Genomic DNA, 24,704 nt, shown 5'->3' with positions numbered 1-24,704 from the left:
AATACTGGTAGCGGAAATTTTGAGTAGTTCAGAGAACTGGCAAATGCCACCTCTGACTGGAGATTTTACAGTATCCTTCCCCTGCCACACCCCCACGCCCACAGAATCGGTAGTAAAAAAAAATAAAATCCCACCACGGAACTGCAGTGATTCACTTAACAACTGTAGCAAGAAAAAGGTGATAAAATGGGGGCAAAACTCACTTAACAACTGCCTTGCTCACTAACTTACATTTTGGGCTCTGTTATGGTCGTAAGTCAAGGACTATCTGTACTGGGGCTAGGATTTTAAAAGCCATCGTCCACGTCTTCTATCTGGGTAGGTGGCCTTCAGCTGATGCCCACAAAGGTACCACTTTTTACTCTTTAATCTTACCCAGATGTTTTCCATAGGATTTCCATATTCAGAGACATGACTTTTTTAAAAAAAGGCATATGTCCTCATGCTGTGAAAATATATATTTCTTCATTCACATTTATATTTATGTCAAAACGGTGGCCCTCCAGATGTTATTTTAGCCTTGATCATTCCTGACCACCGGCTCTGTTGGTGCTGGGCTCCTATCGTGCCTGTGGGTTTTCTGGATAACCATTTCAGGAGGGAATGTTGGATTAGGTAGAAATTCCCTGTTTTATAAAAAGCACAGCTCCTTTTAAGTTCCTACCCATTTTTTTTCAGGTGAAAATGTCTAGATAGATAGATAGATAGATAGATAGATAGATAGATAGATAGATAGATAGATAGATATACACATTTTATTTGTATATTTTTCTTTCTCAAACATGAGTGCTTAATAAACAGTGTATTGTCTGGGTCAATTTACAATAGTAGCAATATTTACTTGTATATAGTAGTATTCTTCCAATTTCTAATTTCTACCTCTACTGTCTAATCATTTGTAAAATAAATCCCATGTTAAAAATATTCTGTATCTTCTTTATTGTTTATCTTTAATGTTAACCTATCCATTTCCGCAAAGTCTAATATTTTTTTAATTATATTTTCATCTGTAGGAGTTTCTTCATTTTTTCAATATTGTGCAAATACAATTCCTGCTGCTGTCAACCCATGTAATATTAAATATACAACCCCTCTGTCATAATTTTCTGGTAATATGCCTAACAAAAATGAAGGTGAAAGATGAAAATGTTTTTAATGTCATTCTAATTAGTTTGTCAGATTAAATTGTTTAATTCTTTTTGTATTTTGTTGATACGAAACCTGCCGTTTTCTTATTTTGGCCTGTATCTTGTTTGAGGAAAGGGGAGTTATACAACTGAAATAAATGCTTTTGGCTATACAGGTAGTCCTCAATTTACAACAGTTCATTTAGTGACCATTCAAAGTTTACAACAGCCCTGAAAAAAAGGGACTTAGGACCATTTTTCACAGTTGCAACCTTTCCAGCACCCCCACAGTCATGTGATCAAAATTCAGTCACTTGGCAACTGGTTCCTATTTATGACGGTCGCAGTGTCCCAGGGTCAAGTGATCCCCTTTTGGCAAGCAGAGTCAATGGGGAAGCCAGATTCGCTTAACAACTGGGTCACTCACTTATCAACTGCAGTGATTCACTTAAGAACTACGGCAAGAAAGGTCCCTTAGTAAATGTCTCACTTAACAACAGTAATTTTTGGCTCCGTTCCGGCTGTAAGTCGAGGACTACCGACCGTACTCAACCCTGAAATGAAAGACAGTATAAAAACTACTTTTAAATAAAAATGTACGTCGCCATGTCGGCCACGGAAAGACTCACTTTGGCTGCGCTGATGACTGTGGCTGTGTAGGACTGAATGTTATCGCCACAAGCTCCACCCCGGGACTGATGGCAACGAATCAGCTGCAAGAAGGAAGTGTTTGCATTAGGTCAAGTCAACCAATCAAACAGCAGAACCCCCTTGGGCAGACCCTTGGGGCCCTGGGATTCTCCTCCCATCCCTCCTTCCACCCCGTAACGAGCAGTCCTCGACTTACAACAGTCCTTTTAGCAACCGTTCAAAATTACAACGGCAATGGGAAAAAAGTGACTTGTGACCGTTTTTCTCACTTGCAACCACCACAGCATCCCCAAGGTCATGTGACCTAAAAATTCACACGCTGGGCAACTGGCAGGTACGTCTGATGGTGTAGGTGACTCGGGGCCCACGTGGTCACGTTTTGCAACCTTCTGGCAAGCAAAGTCAATGGGGAAGCCGGATTCACTTAAGAACCGTGTCCCTGACTTACAAGCTGCGGTGATTCACTTCACACCCCGTGGTAAGGACGGTTGTAAAATGGGGCTTAATTTGCTTAACTGTCTTGTTTAGCAATGCAGATTTGCAGCTCAATTGTGATGGTAAATTGAGGGCTTAGATTATAGCAACACCGGCTACTTAGAGGGTACCTTCAATCCTGCCTCTACAATTAGCATTTTAAGAAAATACTTATTTTTATATTACCCTCTCTCTTTCATTCTCCCTCTTATATTCTCTCTCTCATTATCTCTTTCATTCTATCTTATTCTCTGTTTCATCTCTTTCATTCTCTCTTCTCTCTCTCATTGTCTCTCTTTCATTCTCTCTTATTCTTTCTCTTTCATTCTCTCTCTCTCCCCCCATCTCTCCCTCCCTCTCTCCCTCCCGCCCTCCCTACATGTGTTTGTGTAAGAAAGTCCTGTTTATTGCTGCATTCTCTCCTCCAGCCAGATTGTCCTAGGCAAGGCAGGAGACCATGCCAACAAATGAGCCCATACAAGCAAACAGAGGCAGGAAAGCAACTGGAACAAATATTTTTTTCCCCTCTCTCTCTCTCCCCCCCACACCCCTTTTATCAGTCCAGGCAGCTATTAATAGTTTTGTAGAGTTGTGATTCATGAATTTCTCAAACCTACTTCTGGGAAGTCTTTCCTTCCCATTAGGGGGATTCCGTCCAAGTTTTCAGAGGCCCCTGAAGCTCTGGGACTTCAGATTACACCGCCCTGATGGACTGCAAGGAAAGTAAACTACAGGACTCGTAATAAAAACACCAAGAGGACTATTTGGAAGTCAACCATCCTTACACATGTTCTTTTTCTACCACATCCGTGTGCGTGTGTGCATGTGTGGGGGGGGGGGGTGAGGGAGAGAGAAAGAGAGAGACAGTCAGACAGACAGAGAAAGAAAAGGAAAGAGCCAGATTTAAATCAGTAACAAAATTAGAATGGATTCCTTACCTTGTTTTCTGCATAGGCCAGCCACCGGCTTCCTAGAGCTATGGGGTTCATATTTGGCCCTGGGCAAGGATAGCAACCTGAGAACAAAATATGCAAATGGTAGCATTATTGGAATGGAGATAAAGAAGTGTTTCTTCTCCACACAAAACTCTTGCCTTGTAATTTAAAGAGTCCACAAGTCTCGTCATCTTATTTTGGAACCAGTGACTTTTTTTGTATCCCAGGTTGAGATTTTTGATAAATAATCGAGCGGAAACAGGACCCTACTCAAGGAACTAGTAAGAAGATCATGTCCTAACCAATCCAGACAGGGCAAGCTACTGTACAGAGAGCAAACCTCACTCTCTTCTAGCACTGATAATGTTACCTAGGCAGGTAACGAAATGTCTGTAAAAAAACAACCGAGCTCAGAGAACATGAAGGGCGTCACATTTGGTCCTTTCCCTACTGGGAATAATGAGAAAAAGTGCTATGTTGTCCCCCTTATTTATTTGAACTTGTGAAACCATCCACAGGTGTATTAGACTTGGGAAGCCTAGAATGAATGTTAACCGATCAATTAATGGGGTCTGGTGTGCTTTTAGCCTAACATACTCTGCAGATATACCATATATTTATGCTTACTGCTGTAGGTAAACTAAGCCACTGTGTTTTAAATTATGGATTAGAAAATTCTGACATCTCTGGATAGCTGAAGTATTCTGAAGCGAGCATTGGGAAATAGCAATAAATACCGTTCACTCACTCACTCACTCACTGACGACAATTTATATGGCCACTCTCAGTGACTCCAGGCAGCTTATAACAATAAAAACACAATATAAAATAATAAAAACAATAACCACCCCCCTCCCCTGGCCACAGCAAACAAAGAAGCCATTTGATGGGCTCCATCCCACTCTGGGGCCACCAGGCCGGTTGGCAAAAACAGGGTCTTGTCAAAGTGGAGATTAATCTTTTATTCCCTGTAGGGATGATGCCCAGGAGAAGGGCCTTGTTCTTGGTCCCTTTAGGTGGACCTCCCTTAATTAATTAATTCCCTTCAACAAGATACATTTGGGGGAGAGGTGGGGTGACCATCCCTGGGAGAGAACCATCATTCTATAACTCCTTCCTTTCTCTGGTATGGAATGGAAGATCAGGTGTGCTTTTTGGACGATGGAAGATGGTCTTCCATCTTCCAAGACTTTGAGGCAGGATAGTCTTGACAGACCTCTCAATAAGTTTTATTTTATTACCCCAACCAAAGAACATAGTAACTAGGCAAGTAACTAACTTCTTGTAACTAACATCTCGTCTTTTGCTGGTGGATTATAAATGGAAAATCCACTGCTTTGTATGACTAATAATCGCAAGCCTTTGATCCAGACTTATCTCAGCAACCCTTTGATACTAGGTCCTGGTCAAAATAGCCTCAGTCATATGACATACATGAGTGAGGTTCAGGACCAAGTGCAGATATTTCTGGTTGCTCGTCCCAAAAGTGTTTTTTTTCCACAAGGCAACTGGATTTTCTTGGCTTTCTTTTCTTTTTTTTGAAAATCTCTCGCTTCTCATCCAAGAAAGCCTCTTTGGTTCTAATTGTCTTGCTTAGCAGTTACAACTGAAGAAGCTTCTTGGAGGAGAAGTGAAACGTTTTCAAGGGAGAAAACCAAGAAAATCCAGTGGCCTGGTGGAAAAAGCACCTTTGGGAGGACCATGATTGAGAATCTTCATCGACCTTTCTGGTTCCTCCTTAACTTCTTTGAGGTTCACGGAGGGGAACCGGCCCCAACTGGAGGTACATTCTTCACTTTGATAGAGAGAGACCCCGAGTTGCACCAGGTAAAAGGTAAAGGTTCCCCTCACACATCCGTGCTAATCATTTCCAGCTCTAGGGGGCGGTGCTCATCTCTGTTTCTAAGCTGAAGAGCTAGCGCTGTCCTAAGATGTCTCCATGGTCGTGTGGCCAAAGGCGCAAGGAACGCTGTTACCTTCCCACCAAAGGGATCCCTATTTTTCGATGCAAGTTCAGTTCATTTTTTACATGCTTTCAAACTGCCAGGTTGGGACAAGTAACGGGAGCTCACTCCGTTACACGGCGCTAGGGATCCGAACCACTGAACTGCTGACCTTCTGAGGTCAACATTTTAGCCACTGAGCCACTGTGTCCCTATTGCACCAGGTCAGACCCAGACATTCTGCACCAAGCAGAATTTCCATGGCAGAAACACCAGCAGTTGATTGCTTTTTAAACTATATTTATGTGAAATGTGTCCACTGCCTTTCTAACCAGTAACATCAAAAACTGTTAACAAAAGACAAGATTTTAAAATGTCTGGTGTTAACAAAAACATGTAATAGATAAAAGGCAAAAAAGAGATTCCTGAACCAAGAGTATGGGAACCAAGTAAGGAACTTAGAAACTTCAAAGTGACTACTGATACATTTGGACTGAACAGGCTCCCAGCTGAAGGATTTTATGGAGTGTTGGAAAGCTAAAAATAGAGTCCCGAGGAAGTGAGTTTTGATGTCTGGGTGAGATATGGGAAAACGCCATGTCTTGTACAACTACTTATTTCACTGGAGGGTTGAGAGGGCAGAATTAGCAAAGGAAGTTGAAGCAGTACATCAATATGCAGTATATTCTGGGTTGGAATAAGCCAACCCACCCCTAATCATTACATTTATTATCAAAACATGATCATTATTTCTATATAAATATTATGTTTGAAAGCAACCATCTCAGTTAGAAGGAGGGATCAAACAGGGAACTAGTCTGGACTCCTTATGTAGGCACAAGAGGACAAGGGGAGATTCCTGTGAAACAGGCAGAGAACAATAAAGTAGCTCTTTTGGATCTGCTTGTTTGTGCTTGACATATGGAGGGGGAGGAGGAGGAAGAAAGATGGAAGAGGAGGAGGGATAGAGAAGGAGGAAAAGAGACAGAAAAAGGAAAGGAGAGAGGAAGGAGGAGGAGGAAGAGGAGGAAGAAGAGGAGGAGGAGAGGGAAGGAGGAGGAAGAGGAGGAGGAATAAGGAGAGGAGGAGGGAGGAGGAGAGTTGGGAAGGAGAAGAGGACAGATGAGGAGAGAGAAGAGAAGAGACAGTAAAGGAGGAGGAGGAGGAGGAGGAGGAGGAGGAGGGAGGAGGGAGGGAGGAGGAGAGTTGGGAAGGAGGAGGAGGAGGAGGAATAAGGAGAAGGGATAGAGAAGGGAGAAGAGAGAAGAGACAGAAAAGGAGAGAAGAGGAAGGAGGAGGAGGAGGAAGAGGTGGAGGAGGAGAGATGGGAAGGAGGAAGAGGAGGAGGAGGGATGAGGAGAAGGGATAGAGAAGGAGGAGAAGAGATAGAAAAGAAGAAAGGAGGGAGAGGGGGAGGAGGACAATGACTATGGGGTCTTTCGTGTTTTCTCTGCTTGGTGGTTTTCTTGCAAATGTTTCATCACCAAACTAGGTAACATCATCAGTGCTAGAAGAGAGTTGAGTTGGGGGAGGAGGAGGAGGAGGAGGAGGAGGAGGAGGAGGAGGAGGAGGAGGAGGAGGAGGAGGAGGAGGAGGAGGAGGAGGAGGAACAGACTTCATGTACTGAAGTCTCCTTTGTCTGTGATCTTCAATCCCCTAGTCTATAAGCTTCAATCCTTATGATTGCTCTTCCTCGTCTAAATCAAATAACTGGACATTTGGTCTGCTTATTTTTCCCCCCAACCCACTGGACATACATCCTGATGCAGCATAAAACTTTCATACGTTCATTTAAAATGGGGAGAGGAGAAAAAATTCACTGGCTGCAAAAATTCTGAAGTTAGAATTCTCTACTTTGGACAAGCCTATATATCATTATATTGAGTTTACGTGAGCTGAATATAACACGTGGCCCATCTTCTTGACATACAACGTAAGTCAATACATGGTTAGGCTAACTTACATCCCTTCATTTTTATGTGGCTCTTAAAAAGTAGGCCATCCATCATTCCTCTTGCTTTCTTCCACTTAGATTGGTTTTGGGTTTCTCATACAGTTCTTTTTTGCTCTTTTAATGAAAATACCTATTTTCCTTAAAGTCACCTCTCACATTTGGGCTTAGTGCTAATGCAACATTTTACCTGATTTCTTAACCTAACTTTGTAATCTGACAGTAACCAAAAAAGATGTATAGACTCCACATCCTCCCAAGAAAGAAATTGTCTTTCTTTTTTTTTTTTGCCTTTTTTAACTGCAATGAATAATTGCAGTTACGATGGTTCTTTTGGCAACTGTGTTATCCAAGCACTTTTTGCAAATCGCTTTTTTTTTTTGCAAATCTATGGATCCGAACCCGTTTTGCAAATCTACCTCTAATTGTGGCCATGAAATGCTTTAGGGAGTGAATCGTAGATAGCAATAAAATGCTGAAGCATTTTAGACCATTACTGTATTCCCATTAATGCCAAGGAAAAGTAATTAACACGTTTTATAACTGGGCATTTGCAGAGATGGATAGAGTTGATAGGAAGGTAGCTTTGGCAGCTTTTTAAAAAGAACTTTCAAATTTGTGTCCCTGGATTGCATCGACCAGCTATTCCAGCCAGAAGTCATGGATGACAGGAACTCTAAGTTTAGCTTGTACAATCTAGTGATTCAGTGATTCCAAAATTCACAGGAAATGCATCTCTGATTAATCATTTGTTTGGAAAAGTAAGAGAAGCTTTTATCCGGAGAGGTGAAGAAGTACAAGTTGTTACATGCCGCATCTAGGTAGTCCTCGACATACGGCCACAATTGAGCCCAAAATCGTTGTCGCTGAGTGAAGCATTTGTTAAGTGGGCTTTGCCCCATTTTGCGACCCTTTGTGGCACGGTTGTTAAGTGAATCATTGCAGTTGTTAAGTTAGGGACACGATAGTTAAGTGAATCTGGCTTCCCTGTTGTCTTTGCTTGAAAGGACGTCAGAAAGGGGGAACACATGAAAAAAAAAACCCAGGGTACTGCAACCGTCATAAATACGAGTCAGTTGCCAAACATTTGGATTTTGATCACTTGACTATGGGGATACGGCAATGGTCATCAGTATTTAAAAGGCCATAGCTCACTTTTTTCAGTGCCGCTGTAACTTTGAGTGGTCACTAAATGAACTGTTGTAAGTCGACGACCAGCTGTGCAGCTCCACTTACAGCTATTTGTTTAGTGACTGCTCTACAACGGCACTGAAAAAAGTGGCTTAGGATCACTTTTCACACTTAATGACCGTTGCAGCATCCCCGTCCCCTTTAGTGACCTTCTGACAAGCCAAGTCAAGGGGGAAGTCAGATTCTTTTAACAACCTGTGACTTACTTAACAACTGCAGGGATTCACTTAACAGCTGTGGCAAGAAAGGTCGTAAAAAGGGGCAAAACTCACCCAATGACTGTCTTGCTTAGCAAATGGCTACCTGGGGCTCAATTGTGGTCGTATGTCGAGGACTACCTGTAAGAGCAAATCTCTTTTTTTTTAAAGTTCCAGAAGCCTCTGGCGTCTTGCTGTTAGACAAAGCAGCAGGTCAGCGATTAAGATGCTTATTAACATGTCAAGTTGTCTTCTGCTGAGTGTAGACACTCAGCTCTCCCCGTTCCTCCTATTGCACTGGGAAGCATTTCTACAAGGCCTTGGGAAGTGCTTGGTTGAAGTGCTTCTAATTTGGACATCACAGCAATTCAATCCGAAATCAATTTTTCAAGCTGGACAAAAGCTCCAGACTATCTACCTATCAATGGAGAATGAAGGAACTGTAGCAATCTTCCAATATCTCAGGGGCTGCCACAAAGATGAAGAGGCCAAGCTATCCTCCAAAGCACCAGAAGGCAGGACAAGAAGCCATGGGTGGAGACTCATCCAAGAGAGAGACGCAACCTGGAATTGAGGAGAAACTCCCTGACAATGGGGACAATTAGCCAGTGGAACAGCTTGCCACCAGAAGTCGCGGGTGCTTCATCACTAGAGGTTTTTTAAGAAAAGATTAGATAGCCATCTATCTGAAATGGTATAGGATCTCCTGCTTGAGAGGGGGGTTGGGCTAGAAGACCTCCAAGGTCCCTTCCAGCTCTATTCGGATTAATTGATTCGTTAAAGAAAGACTAAATGAAAAACCGAAAATAGATATGGGAAAAAGTGATACATGGCCAGTACATTAAAGAAGTAACGACCAAAGCAGATAATAAACATCTGAGACCTGTGCAGTATATAGGTGGTTTGTCTCTCCGACAACTAAGAAGAAATCTTCTAGGAGGGAGAACAATTGATCAGTGGAATAACTTGCCTTCAGAAGTTGTGTGTGCTCCGACACTGGAGGTTTTTAAGACGAGATTGGACAATCCTTTGTCTGAAATAGTAGAGGGCAAGGGTGCCAAATTCTATTTCACTGAGGGCCCCGTCAGGGATGTGTTTAACCTCGAGGGACCAGGTGGGCGTGACCAGTTTGACATCGCTCATGTCGGGGAGGCCCAAGCGCTCTGCCAGCAGCAAAAACAGAGCTCTCCCAAGCTCTGTTTTTGCTGGCAAAGGGTTGCAGGAGGCTGTTGCAGCCGAAAACGGAGCTCGGGAGGGCCGCAGGCAGCCCTCCGCACCTCTGTTTTCACTGGCAGAGAGGCACTGTGGGCCAGTCCTTCACTGTTTCCAGGGCGGCCCCACAGGCCAGATCTACGCACCACATGGGCCGGATCTGGCCCCTGGGCCTTGAGTTTGACAACCCTGGTACAGGGCAGAGGTCTCCAAACTAGGCAACTTTAAGACTTACGGACTTTAACTCCCAGAATTCTGGGAGTTGAAGTCCACCAGTCTTAAAGTTGCCACGTTGGAGGACCCCTGGTATAGATAGGGTCTCCTGCTTGAGCGGAGGGCCGGACTAGAAGACCTCCGAGGGGTCCTTTCCCACTCTGTTGGAAGAGGGGTCTCCTGGGACTTTTGGCCTGCGCAACAGATGCTGTGCCTTGTAGCGTGTTTCCGATTCCCACCAAAATGACAAATCGGCCAAACGGCTATGGTTTATAGAACCTCAGGCGCCGAACTGCACTCGACCTACAGAAGTAGCTCGCAAACATACGATGAGATCAAAGATGTTTTTCTCTTCCCATAAAATTCCTCCCAGGGCTGGATAATCCAACCAAAATGGTCACAGATCAAGACCGACAGAGGTGTGGAATGGGGAAAGAGTAAATAAAGGATCAGAAGGAACGGTACAGCACTGTTTATGGGCCCGCAGACTGATAAACAAACTGCGGAGGACTTTTGACTAATATTTTGTTTATTCCTCCAAAACAGCACAGAGACACACGCACCAAAAAAAAAAAAAGAAAGAAAGAGAGAGAAAGAAAGATACATTAAAAGATGTTTATAAAGAGCATAAAGTAACCAAGTTTTGCCATTGTGTTTACAGATTCCCCTTTGAGATGAAAAGCCCTACAGAAATGTCATCATTCACCCACCCGGCTCCATCACATCTTCTATTGTTCTGAAGCGTCTTCCTGTTACGACCCACCCTTCAACCCCTTCCCAAGGACTCCTAACAAAACCCGGCTGGTTCCTAGTGCCGTTTGGCAAGAGATTATGGGAAACGGGGTATTTACGCTGCATGCAGCTGACCCGACAGACCTGCGACTCTTCGGCAGCTGCATCACTCTCTACCTCAAACTTAGAATAAAAGAGAGTAACAGAACTGGAAGGGGCCTTGGAGGGCTTCTAGTCCAACCTCCTGCTTAGGCCTACACCACTCGTCTGATGGTTATCCAACTTCTTTTTAAAAAATTTCAGTGTTGGAGCATTCACAATTTCTGGAGGCAAGTTGTTCCACTGGTTAATTGTCCTCACTGTCAGGAAATTCCTCCTTAGTTCCAGGTTGCTTCTCTCCTTGATAAGTTTCCACCCGTTGCTTCTTGTCCTGCCTTCTGGTGCTTTGGAGAATAGCTTGACTGCCTCTTCTGTGGGGCAGCCCCTGAGATATTGGAAGACTGCTATCATGTCACCCTGGTCCTTCTTTTCACTAGACATACCCAATTCCTGCAACCGTCCTTTATATGTTTTAGCCTCCAGTCCCCTAATCCTCTTTATTGCTCTTCTCTGCACTCTTTCCAGAGTCTCAACCTCCCTCCCTCCTTCTCTCTCTCAGAGATCTTCTACACCTAAAGCTGGCCTTCCTTCTCTCCCTTCTGATCCCACCTAGGCACCTCCCTCCCTATACAGGTCGTCCTCAGGATGTGACCACGACACAGTCCAACATTTCCACTGCTAAGCTAAGCAGAGCAATGGTCCCAAAGACGCTTTTTCCAAAGGCAAGCGGGCTTTGCTTTTTTCTTGAAGACGTTTCGCTTCTCATCCAAGAAACTTCTTCGGTTCCGAAGCTTCTTGGATGAGAAGCGAAACGTCTTTCAAGGAGCCAAGCGGGGCTGACATAATTTATGGCAGGTCCTGATGAGAATCAGGTCTGTGTTTCATCAACCTAAAACTCCTGGAGGCCTAGCTGAGAAGTCAGGAAAAGAGATGGAATTCTTCCTTCTCCAATGACCAACCAATTAGTCACTCCCAATTGGGAAATGGGAAGGTTACTCAGACAATTCCCACGCTTGCCCTCTCCAGAAATCAGTTTTTCCAGGTGAAGGATTTCCTTCCAATTTCCCCCAGAAAAAAAAAAAAACTCTAAGAAACAGCTGGACTAGGGCTACCAGATTTGGAATCCAAATATCTGGGCAATCGCTAGCTAAGAAACGTCCGACAGCTCATTGTGTGCTACCAGCAGTCTCCTAACTTACAACAGTTGAAGCCAGAATTTCTGTTGTTAAGCAAGACAATTGTTAAGTGAGTCGTGGCCATGTGGTCCATGAAATCGTTGCAGTTGTTAAGTGAATTGTGCGTCATTAAGCAAATCTGGTTTCCCCTGCTGGTCAGCTGGGAAAGTCACGAATGGTGATCAAATGATCGTGGGACACTACAACAGCCATAAACAAGCCATGCTGACATGCCAAGATTTTGATCACCGTTACTGTGGGGGTTTCCCAAAGAAGCCAGAGGCAACTGAACTTTCTGTTTTTTCTTTGAAGACATTTCGCTTCTCACCCAAGAATCTTCTTCAGCTCTGGATGAGAAGCAAAATGTCTTCAAAGAAAAACCAGAACGTCCAGCTGTCCTTTGAAAAAGCAGCTTTGGGACAACCGTGACCTGGAAAAACCTCCATAGACACTGTGGGGATGCTGCATCGGATATAAGGGCGAGGACCGGTTGTAAGTCAAGGACTATCTGTATTCCTGATTTCTGCAGCCCAGATAGGCTAGCAGGCCAGTGTCAGAGCAGTCAGGTTTCCACAGTTGTAGGAACCCTGTTACCCCAAAAAGTGTTTTTTTTTTCGAAAAGGAAACTGGGTTTTTAGTTTCTACAAGAAAAAACGTTTCACTTCTCATTGAAGGGGCTTCTTCAGTTGTGAATGAGAAGTGAAACATTTTCAAAACCCCAAGAAAGTCCAGTTGCCTTTTGAAAGGCACCTTTGAGACAACAATGACTGGATGGTTGAGCGTCTCCATAGACATAAACCCTGCTAGAAACAAATGTAGTGTTCGAAGCATTCACATCGTCCCAGCATCCCACCTTCTGTGATAAAGCCAGTTGAAACGTCAAAACGAAACGGGGCAAACAAAGTTGAAAGTGCTTTCATAACCAAAGACAGCTGTCCTGGGAAATGACACGACCAGCCAGCCCTGCAAAACTAGCCAAATCTTAGCACTCAAACCGATCCTGTCTCTGTTTGAGTTTTTAATTTTGAGCAAGCCGAAGGAGTCTGACTTCCTTGGGAGTTTCCAGGTGCATTTTTTTTTCTTCTACCGCTGCCCTGCCCTTATCATGGCGCTTCAGAGGACATCCAAGAGATGATGTTTCCCATTCATAATTCTCTTTCATTCTAATTCGTCTCCTATTCTATTTTTTCCCCTCCTCAGGAAGGGAAATTATACCAGGCAAGGAAAAAAATGGAATTGTTGCCCGATGTCCTGTGATCTGTCAAGATTATACTGTGTTTCCCCCAAAATAAGACCCTGTCTTATATTTTTTGCCACAAAAAAAGGCACCAGGTCTTATTTTCGGGGGACGTCACTAACTGATTAACCTCACTTGTGCGCATCGCCCCCAGCCTCCTTTTCGCTGTCAGAGGCCTTCAGGAAGTTCTTCTTCTATGGCCGGCAAGGCTTTCCCAAAGGCCTATACGGCTGATAACAGAGCTCAGGATCGATCCAGAGCTTTGGTCTCAGCTCCTGAGGCCTTCAGGAAAGCCTTACCAGCTTGCTGGCTGCAGAAGAAATGGGCTGGCAAGGCAGGTGTCGGGGTGTGCGAGGCCTGGCTACACCTGTCCAAAGGTAAGTAGTAGGACAGCTCCCCACCCTCCCATCCCCAACCTAGCTTAATTTTTACCCATCCACTCTGGAGTGGGCAGGATCTTAATTAGGGCTTATTGGGGGGGTAGGGCTTATATTGGGCACATGTGTAAAAATCAAGCTATGACTTAATTTCAGGGTAGGTTGTATTATTGGGGAAATAGTACTACTGTTTCATGGTAATTCTCCAGAAAATACTACCTACAGGGAGTCCTCATCTTACACCCGTAACTGGGACCAGAATTTCTACTGCTAATCAAGATGGGTGTTAAGTGAATCATGCCCAATGTTAATGACCTTTTTTTTTTGCCACAGTTGTAAAGCAAATCACTCAGCAGTTGCTTACTAAATCCTGCGGTCGTTAAACAAATCTGGCTTCCCCCAACGGCTTTTGCTTGTTGGTGGCAAATGGCGAAGCCAGGATACTGCAATTGTCATAAAAAATGGGCACATTACCAAGCTTCCAAATGTTGATCAACTGACCGTTGGGAAGCTGCAACTATTGTTACGTGGGATGACCAGTGTTAAGTCGCTTTTCTCAGTGCCCTTGTAACTTCAAACAGTTCAGTTTTGATTGAAACTAAGAAAGATGCATAAAGGAAGATAGTCTTACCTGCCATCCAGAGGCTCCCCTGGCAACTTTTTAAAAATTGAAGAATTAAACTGTGTGGTTCTCCAAAGTGGAAGCGGGTATGGAGACAGAGAGAAGATGGGGGACACACATTGGGGTTATCTTTGAGTTGAGATTTATCATACAGGTTGTCCTTGTACATTTAGTGACTAGTCGAAGTCACAATGGCACTGAAAAAAAGTGACTTACGACCATTTTTCACACTTTAGGACCATGGCAGCATCCCCGTGGTCAGGTGATTAAAACTCAGGTGCCTTAGCAACAGAATTAGAATAACAGACTTGGGAGGGACCCTGGAGGTCTTCTAGTCCAACCCCCTGCTCAAGCAGGAAACCCTACACCATTTCAGACAAATGGTTGTCCAGTCTCTTCTTAAAAACTTCCAGTGTTGGAGCAACCACAACTTCTGGAGGCAACTGGTTCATATTTATGACGGTTACTGTGATCTGAGGTCACGCAATCCCCTTTCGACAAGCCAAGTCAATGGGGAAGCCAGACTCACTTAACAACTGGGTTAGTAATTTAACAACTGCAGTGATTCATTTAACCACTGTGGCAAGAAAGGTTGTAAAACGGGGCAGAATTCACTTGACAAATGTTCTCACTTAGCCAGAGAAATTTTGGGCTCAATTATGGCCAAGGACTAACCTGTACTTGGGTGGGGGGAACGTGCAGATGTCCACCTCGATAGGGGGGGGCCAAGCGAAATCCCACAAGCGGGGCGGAGGGGGGGAGGAATTGGCACCAGCTCTGCATAAATAAGTAATGGACCTATACAATTCGACCTATGGAGAGCAGAATCATCATTTTTAATATAGCCCGGAGTAAGCGCGCTGCCTAAATTCTTCAAGAAAAATAGCCACTTCAGGGACTCGGTTCCATCCCATCAATAGAAACTTGGTGCCAGATAATGGCTTTAGTCATTGTCTTCCTCCCTGGAGACCGGGGGAAACATCAAGGGAGGTTGACAAGATTTGGAGAAAGGGAGCCATCGCTCGTTATTATTGGACACGAAGTTGCTGCCATGTCACAACGCTTAGCTGCTTGTCCACTTTCAAAGGCAGGAGCCATTTTCCTTCCATTATTTTCCGCTAAGTAAACACATTTGGAGGGAGACGTCGGCAGAAAAAGAAGGATGACGCCCTGGTGGTGTGGAAGAGGGACGGAAGGCCACAAGCCTTTTCTGAATTGTCCCTGTTGTGTCCTGTCCCTTTAACGCACAACAGGGCATTCGGCAAAGGGATAAAGGAAAATCTGTGTTCTGTTTCTACTGCTTGCTCAGTTTAACTGTACAGGTAAGTCCTCGACTTACAACAGTTCATTTAGTGGCCGTTCAACGTTACAACGACACTCTTAATTCTCCATCCCTTGTTTTCCAACCACTGATAAAATAAATTCCGTGTTTGATAATATTCTGTATCTTCTTTCTGTTTGATTTTCAGTGTAAGTCTACCCATTTCTGCACAATCTAGTACAGCATCTTCTTAATGATCTCGTCATTTTGCGGTGTTTCTTCATTTTTTTCCAATATTGTGCGAAGATAATCCTCACTGCTATTAGGACAAGTAATATTAAACACATACTTTTCTTATCAAATCTTTCTGCTATTATCCCTAATAAAAACAGTTCAGGTTTAAAAATCTACATGTTTCCCTATCACCTTTTCTAGCCATCTGTGTAAATTTTTTGCCCATTTTTATGTTTTTTTGCGTTAACACAAGTCCACCACATATGATTGCTAAGCAAATTAAATACCCAGACAACAGGAGGCTTATTAAGCACTAAGAAATGTAACTAATAGAAAATTAATAACATTTATATTTTTAAAAAAAACAAAGTTACAACGGCATTGAAAAAAGTGACTTATGCGCGTTTCTCTGAGTTACCACCTTTCCAGTGTTCCCCATGCTCGTGTGATCAACATTCAGAGGCTGGGCAACTGCTTCTTGCTTATGACCATTGCTGTGTCCAAGGTCATATGATCATCTTTTGTGACCTTTGGACAAGCAAAGTCAATGGGGAAGCCAGATTCACTTAACAACCGGCAGTGGTTCACTCGACAACCTATCTAACTTATTAACAGCTGAGACTAACTTATCAATGTCAGTGATGCACCTAGCAACCGTGGCAAGAAAGGTGGCAAAACAGGGCAAAACTCACTTAACAAAATGTCTGACTTAACAACAGAAATGTTGGGCTCACTTGTGGGTGTAAGTCAAGGACTAACTGTATATTACCTTACAGTGTAATGTTAGTTGTAATACAGTAGTTCAGGTGGCAACAAAAAAAGTTCCACTCCTAATAAAGTATTTCTTTTATTCTTCCACTCCTTCTGTAATTTGAGCCCATCAAAATGAACATACGGGTAGGCCTCGGCTTACAAAAATTCATTTAGTGACTGTTCAAAGTTATAACAGCATGGAAAAATGTGACTTAGGACCAGGGGTCCTAAGGGTCCTAACCCCTTTAGCAACGGGTTCTCTGCCTGGTTGCTAGGTGGGTGTGGCCATGGTGGGTGTGGCCTAGTCAGCCTCCTGCACCATGGTGGCGGGGGGGTGTTTTTGCCCTCCCTGGGCTCCAGAGGCTTTCTTTGAGCCTCCGGGAGGCGAAAACGGCCTCCCTGAGCTCCAGAGGCTCTCTGGAAACTGGAAACGGGCCTATTTCTGGCCTTCCCAAACTTTTGGGAGGCCTGTTTCTCACCCTCCCTGAGTCTCCACGTGCGCTCTGCACTTACCTCAGGGGTGGGATTCTACCAGTTCACACCTATTTGCTAGAACCGGCTGTTAACATGCTAAGCAGTTTGGAGAACCGGTTGTTAGAAGAAATTACTGTCCTAATCCTGTAAGGAAGGCAGGAAGGAAACATTCTGGTGTTGCTTACAGAAACTGCCTCTCTGTTAACCCTTGTTACATTCTTGGCAGGACTAGACTTCCTGTCTCAGGAACTTCTCTGGAGTTTTTCCCCTCTCCTTTGTTGGTACTTTGATTGTGTGGAGTGACCATTCAAAGTTACAATGGCACTGAAAAAATGACTTATGACCATTTTTCACACTTACGACTGTTGCAGCATCCCCACAGTCATGAGAGGCCAGGCGAGGAGATGCGTGCCTCGATGTGAGCGATACTGAGTTGGCCACGCCCAGCCAATAACATGACCACCAAGCCATGTCCACCCAGTCACATGACTGCCAAGCCACACCCATCACTTAAGCCACGCCCACAGAACTGGTTGTTAAAAAATTTGAATCCCACCCCTGGACTTATGTGCATCCAAAACAGGCTGCGTGGGAACTCCTGGGAGGAGAGGGGACGGGTGGGGTGCGTGGGGCCAGGCAGGAGTAGGATTTGTGGCTTTTCCGAACTGTGCAGACTCTTAGCTAGGGGCTCATCCCGAACCCCTGCAAACCCCCAGCAAGCCCACCCCTGCTTAGGACCACTGCAGCATCCCCACGGTCAAGTGATCAGAATTCAGATGCCTGGCAACTGGAACTGATGGTCGCAGAGTCCCAGGGGTCACCTTTTGCGACCTTCCAACAAGTAAAGTCAATGGAGAAGCTGGATTCACTTAACAACCCAGGTGAGTAACTTAACTACTGCAGCGATTCACTTAACACCTGTGGCACGGAAGGTCGTAAAATGGGGCAAAACTCACTTAACAATTGTCTCACTTAGCAACAGAAATTTTGGGATCAATTGGGGTCGGAAGTCGAGCACTACCCAAATAGAGGATACCTTTAAAACAAATTCTTTAATATCTTTAAAACAAATTCATCGTTTTGACTTAAATATATGTGCTTCTATTACTGCAGCCACAAACCAAGAACCTTTTCTAAATATTAAAGTATTTAATTTTGACAAAAACTACTTCTCCTTAGGGAAAAAGGCATGAACCGTATTTTCTCTTTCATTAGCAATTTGTCTGATTCTAATAGTCTTTAGGCTCAAACATGCCTTTGACTTGCAGCCCTGTAGTTTACAAATTAAAAACTTCAATTGATTAAGGTACTGTTTAACGTAAGGAACTGATTTAATTAGCTGCCTTGGAATGCAAGAACTGAAAAGAAGAAAACCATCATTTCTAAAAGACTGGAAAACAGACTACGGCTCATTGAACAACTGCTTTACTTAGCAACAGGAGTTCAGATCCCAATTGGGGCCATAAGTTGAGGACTACTTGTACAATGCAAAACCAAGAGGAAACACACTACACATAGTCCTTAACTCAGAACTATTTGTTTAATGACGTTCCAAGTTATAAGGCAATGAAAAAAGTGACTTGTGACCGTTCTTTCACACAACCGTGGCAGCATCTCCATGGTCACACAATCAACACTCAAACATTCGGCAACTGGCTCATATTTATGACGGTTGCAGCGTCCCAGGGTTACATGATCCCCTTTTGTGACCTTCTGACAAGCAAAATCAATGGAGAAGCCAGACACACTTAGTGACTGTGTCACTAACTTAACAGCTGCAATGATTCACTTAACAGCTGTGGCAAGAAAAGCCGTAAATCAGGGGCAAAACTCACTTAACAGCCATCTCACTTAGCAACAGAAATTGTGGGCTCAATCGTGGCTGTAAGTCGAGGACTTACAGGTACTAATGAGATACTAATACCCCTCTATAAAGCTTTAGTAAGACCTCACCTAGAGTACTGCATCCAGGTTTGGTCATCACACTATAAAAAAGATGTTGAAAGAAGAGCAACCAAGAGGATTAGGATAAAAAAGTATGATGAACGGTTGCAGAAACTGGGCCTGGCTAGTCTAGGGAAGAGAAGGACCAGGGAAGACAGGAGAGCATTCTCCAATATTTGAGAGGCCGCCACAGAGAGGAGAAAGGGGTCAAGCTATTTTCCAAGGCACCCGAAGGCCAGACAAGGAATAATGGATGGAAACTAATCAAGGAGAGATTCAACCTAGAAATAAGGAGGGATTTTCTGACAGTGAGAACAGCTGCTTTTGGAAGTTGTGGGAGCTTCATCACTGGAGGCTTTCAAGAAGAGACTGGACTGCCATCTGTCAGAATGGTGTAGGGTCTGCTTGGGCAGGGGTGGTGGGGTTGGACTAGATGACCTACAAGGTCCCTTCCAACTCTGTTAATCTGTTGTATCGACTACCTGTGTTCAATGCGCTACATCTTGATAAAACAATAATTCAGAGGCTTGGCGAATGGCAAGAAGAAGAAAATGGTGAGGTCATCTCTCTTATCAATATAAGTCAAGATTACCACTCAGTCCAAAGGACGCATTAAAGCGCATTAAATAACTGTGCTAGCTGTGCAAAAAAAAAGATCCTGAGGTGAAGGAAGAATTATTTGGAAATGCAGTCAGCAACTTAAAACAACGGAAACTCTCGGTGCCTTCGCTGCATTATCACAACAACCCATCCAAATAACTCGGCCTTAAATAAATCAAGATATAATACAACAATCAATACAAGTATATTCCACAAAGCCACCACAGATCCACCGTAAAGCGCTCCTTCAATTACATTTTTTTTTAAAAAAAAGGTCCTTTGCCATTTTTGCTTTCAATAATGGAAGCATAACATACAGTACATAAATATACCCCCACAAGCAAATAGCCTACAGTAAATATCTGCTCGGCTAATGCAAAGAACCTGGCACTTTAATGAAGATTTAATCTGAAAGGCTGAGATTTTCAAAGGCAAATCTATTCGAAAGATAACTTTTGTTTGGTGTTAGGGCCTATCAGTGGCATTCGCTTGAACAGATCGGGAAAGATCAACCTATGTTTCCCATTAAAACAAAATTAAGTCAACATCAAACAGAAAAAAAAAGCTTCCAGTATATAATTTTTGTTGTTGTGGTTCAGTTGCTGTGCCTGACACTTCATAACCGCCCCCTCATGGACCACAGCATGCCAGCTCTCCCTTCTTTGATACATGTAGTCCTCAACTTACGACCACAATTGAGCCCAAAATTTATGTTGTTAAGTGAGAAATTTGTTAAGTGAGTCTTGCTGCAATTTATGACTTTTCTTGCCACAGTTGTTAAGTCAATCTCTGTAGTCGTTAAATTAGTAACACGGTGAACCGTGACTGTCCCCTTGGCTTTGCTTGTCAGAAGGTTTCAGATCACATGACCCCAGGACAGTTCAACCGTCATAAATGTGAATCAGTTGTTCAAGCGTCCGAATGTAATTCACATGACCGTGGGGTATGCTGCAACGGTCGTAAGTGTGAAAAATAGCAATAGCACTTAGATTTATATACTGCTTTACAATGCTTTACAGCCCTCTCTAAGCGGTTTATAGAGTCAGCCTCTTGCCCCCAACAATCTGGGTCCTCATTTGACCCTCCTGGGAAGGACGGAAGGCTGAGTCAACCTTGAGCCTGGTGGGATTTGATCTGCCTGACTGCAGGCAGCCGGCAGTCAGCAGAAGTAGTTTGCAGTACTGCATTCTAACCATTGCGCCACCGAGGTCACGTCCCTTTTTTCAGTGCCTTCGAATGGCCAGTAAGTGAACTGCTGTAAGTCGAGGGTTACCTGTACGCAACTGTGGCACAAAAGGTCGTAAAATGGGACAAAACTCACTTAAGGACTGCCTTGCTTATAGCAAGGGAAATTTGAGGCTCAGTTGTGGGTCGTAAGATGAGGACTAGCTGTAGTGACAAACCACCAAGCGCAGAAGTGGGCTGCACTTTCGTTGACAAGGGGTTCGCTGATCGTGAGTCCGCGCAGCCGGTTTGGGGCTGAAACACAGCTTCAAATAGGCAGCTAATCGGTGAGTACAGCAAGGTGGTGCTGAGCTCACCTGGGCAGCCGGGGGGGGGTGGGGTTAGTTATTTAGGGAAAGCATAGCACAAGGGTGGGTGGGTGACCCCAGCCAGAGATCACAGCTAGGGGTTCGCCCGAACTTTGCTGACCATCCAGCAGCCCACCACTGATGCCAGCGCCTTCCAAAATCTGCTTTTAGGTCCCTTTGCAATCAGCGGGACGGGATCCTTCCACCACATTTCATGTCCAGCTACGGAGAGAAACTGACACCTATTGGTAACTTTCAGATTATCCCAAACGGATTCCTATGTTTTTTTTTTTTCCCCTCTCCTCTTTGAAAGCAAGCTGCTTCCAGTTTTACAGCGGGCACACGGAAATGTTGCAACCCAGAGACTAAGTCAATCCAAAGCATGTCTTTTCTCGCGCCCCCGACACACACAAACCTTCCACCCCACCACAGTAAATTCTGAGCATACTTAGCTGCAGCTTTCCTTTTAAGGTCAAAACCTTAAGCTTGGGATCCCAGCATCTTTTAGTGCAGTGGGAGCCTATCGGTAAACAAACATACATCAAGGCCAGCCAAGCTGGTCCTTTTCAGGAAGGTTATTAGAAGGAGTTGCAGCAGAACATCTCTGGGGCAAAAGGCAGACGGTTATTATTTTTTGCTGCTTCTTTGAAGTAAGTTGGCATTTGGAGGGGGGGTGGATTTTTGGCCTCTGAACTACTTACTCTCTTCCTACAGAAGTCAAAAAGAGCATGCGAAAGTTGACTGGCCCGTTTCTTGTTTTTAAATGGATAGCTTACTTTCCCACTCGGCCTACAAGTCTCTCCTAGCAGAAATAAAATGGGAATTTCGGATAGTTTTGATAGCAATAGCAGTGCTTTGACAGCCCTCTCTAAGCGGCTTAGAGTCAGCCTCCTGCCATCCCAACAATCTGGGTCCTCGTTTGACCGACTTCGGCCGAGTCAACCTTCGGAGCTGGTCAAGATCAAACTCCTGGCAGTGAGCAAGCTTCCAATAGAGATAGTTTAGTGACTGTTCAAAGTTACAATGGCAGGAACTTACGGCAGTTTTTCACACTTACGACCATTACTGCATTGTCACATGATCCAAACTTTCTTGTCACTTTAAATGTACACTAATCGGCATACATTAAAATGAAATTTCGTTGCATACAGCCCTCAAAGGGTCTCCACCTCCAATATGCACTACATGAACCTAAATAAATATATATATATATATATAACCCTCATATATGTGACACAGAGAATTGAACCCCAAAGTTCCATTGCTAAGCAGGGCAGTTGTTAAGTGAGTCACACCCCATTTTACAACTTTTTGCCATGACAGTGAAGCAAACCACTAATAATACTGACTCAAATTCTAAACCATATTATACAGATGGTCCTCGACTAACAACAGTTAATTTAACAACCAGTCAAAGTTACAATGGCATTGAAACATGTTACTTTTCTCAGTGACAACTTTTGCAGCTTCCCATGATCAAAATTCAGATACTTGGCAATTGGTTCCTATTTATGACGGTCTCCCGGAGTCATCTGATGCCCTTTTGCGACCTTCCCACAAGCAAAGTCAATGGGGAAGCCAGATTCACTTAACCGGGTTACTAACTGCAACTATTGTGATTTACTTAACAACTGTGGATAGAAAGATGGCAAAATGGAGCTAAACTCACTTAACTGTCTCACTTAACGACAGATATTTGGAACTCAATTGTGGTCATAAGTCAAGGATCACCTGTAATATGGAAGTCAGTGAGAAATAATTTCGAATACTTACTTGTGACAAAGAATTTTTTAGTGAAAGTGCAGCTGTCGAAGGCAGCAATCTTCTCTTGCAAGACAACAACCAGAATCCTGAAAATACACAAACATACATTTGTACAAAGTAAAAAATACCTAAAATGCAAAATGCTCTAAAAATGTGCTTGCTATTTCTCTCTTCTTTTTGTAATTTTGTCACCCAAGAGATCCATGCAGGCAAATCATTTACAAGAGAAACTGGAGTGAAGGAATACACCATGTGGATGAAGACAATTCTGAGAAAAACTGTGTCTTATGATTAAAGATATGGTGTGCGTGCATGTCTTTGTGTTTGCATGCATGTATAGTATCCATCTGTACATACGTTTATTTTTATATGTTTATTTTAAAGAGGAAAATATGTTCTTATTTGGATATCACTTCTGGAATTTGTGCTTGTGAAGAAAAAAAATGAAACTTTGATTTTGGTATTGTTGATTAGAAAGAGTTGGTGTTATAGAAATGGCTAGTTATATATTAATGTGTGAAAGCAAAAACTTGAAGCTGGAGTGTGTTATCTGTGCTGGGAAGGATTGGAAGTCAATACCCCTTTTTCTTTCTTTCTTTTTCTTCCCCCTTGTATTTCCCACTCCCTTTTCCCCGTCCCTCTTCCCGCCCTTAATTTCCTATTTTCTTTTCACTTTTTTTGTATTTTATATTTTATATATAATAAAATAAAAATGACATTTGAAGTATTTGTGTGTTTAGATGCACAGGAAGTTGAGGAGAGAATGATGCCTTATGTCCATCTTAAGAAAAACTGTTCACGTTACACAAAGTACTTCAATGTGATATTTTGGTGCACTGGCTACCATTCCAGTTTTTGCCTAGAACAACCAAGATTAAACGTGACAGAAGTGGTTTTATTGCTTTTTTTTTTAGAGGGGAGGAGGGGTTATTGCAGTCATTAAGCAGAATTACAGTTTACACAAGGAAAATAAAACTAGTTTTTACCAAGGACCCGATAATTTGCTTTAACTTAATTCTGTGAAACTTTTACTGTATTTATAAATAAAACTATAAAAGTACAATTGAAATATGTTGTAACTTTAAATGAGTATTTCTAAGGCATGGAAAGGAAAGGGTGGGATAGAAATATTTGTTAATATTAAATTAAAAAAATATAACAAAACAATACCAACATCTCTCTAGCTTTCCCTTTCTTTCTTTCTTTCTTTCTTTCTTTCTTTCTTTCTTTCTTTCTTTCTTTCTTTCTTTCTTTCTTTCCTTCTTTCTTTCTTTCTTTCTTTCTTTTCTTTTTCCTTTTTTCGTTCCACATTTTTCTCTCTATTCTTTCTTTCTGTTCCTTCCTTCCTTCTATCCATTCTCTTTCCTTCCCTTTTATTCTTTCTTTTATATCCTACTCAGTGGTCTTGAACAATAAGGGTCAGTCAGCAAAGTTGCATGTCGTGGCCAACAGCAGATTCGACAGAGTGAAACTTTCAGATGTGTAGCAGGACAGGTTTTCAATATTCATGAAAAGGGAAACAATTAGGGCATCCATGAAGGCAGAGGGGGGAGGAAGGCGGGGGGTCGAGTAAGATCGTACCTTGTTAACAGAACTGGCATTATACCTCATGTAATTTTTTTAAAACATTCATTTGCCCCAGCAGTTCAGATTGAAAAATCCATCAAAAGCACCCAGTATATTAATCTGAAAAGTGTTTCATCCTCAAAAATAATCATATTGCTGGGGTTTTTTTTTTTTATTGCAAATCTGCTGGGCCTAATAGCCAGGCCTTATTTGCTAAAAGTGTTTTTCCTTGCTTTGACCTCCGCTGCCTTCCATACAATGGAATTAAGAGGAGGAGAGGGGGGAAAAAAATCACTTTATGTAATTACCAGGACATGAAATACGAAGACAAAAATGTACCACACAAAATCTCAAGAAGGAGGGGGGAGACAATGGGGAGCGGGGGTTTGAGGGGTTCTCTGAACAAGAGACCCTCTTTTTCCGCCACTCAGGATACACAT

At 43.2% G+C, this 24,704-nt stretch overlaps 1 protein-coding gene across 6 annotated transcripts in view; it reads right to left on the bottom strand.

Moving 5' to 3' along the window:
• Positions 1-24,704, bottom strand: part of BCAS3 (BCAS3 microtubule associated cell migration factor) — a 604,042-nt gene that overhangs the window by 509,730 nt on the left and 69,608 nt on the right. For all 6 annotated transcript variants that reach the window (XM_087924910.1, XM_026710222.2, XM_087924916.1 and 3 more), the window contains exons 9-11: positions 22,708-22,784; positions 3,191-3,267; positions 1,757-1,840 (exon numbers count right to left, since the gene is read on the bottom strand). In XM_087924910.1, the coding sequence (XP_087781036.1) occupies positions 1,757-1,840; positions 3,191-3,267; positions 22,708-22,784 (238 nt within the window). The remainder of the gene's footprint in view (positions 1-1,756; positions 1,841-3,190; positions 3,268-22,707; positions 22,785-24,704) is intronic.

The sequence above is a fragment of the Pseudonaja textilis genome, chromosome 1 (assembly GCF_049901715.1).
Source record: "Pseudonaja textilis isolate UNSWEBS1 chromosome 1, rPseTex1.2, whole genome shotgun sequence".
Lineage (NCBI taxonomy): Eukaryota > Metazoa > Chordata > Lepidosauria > Squamata > Elapidae > Pseudonaja > Pseudonaja textilis.
Note: the sequence above shows the minus strand (reverse complement) of the source record. Positions and strands in the feature narration are given on the sequence as shown.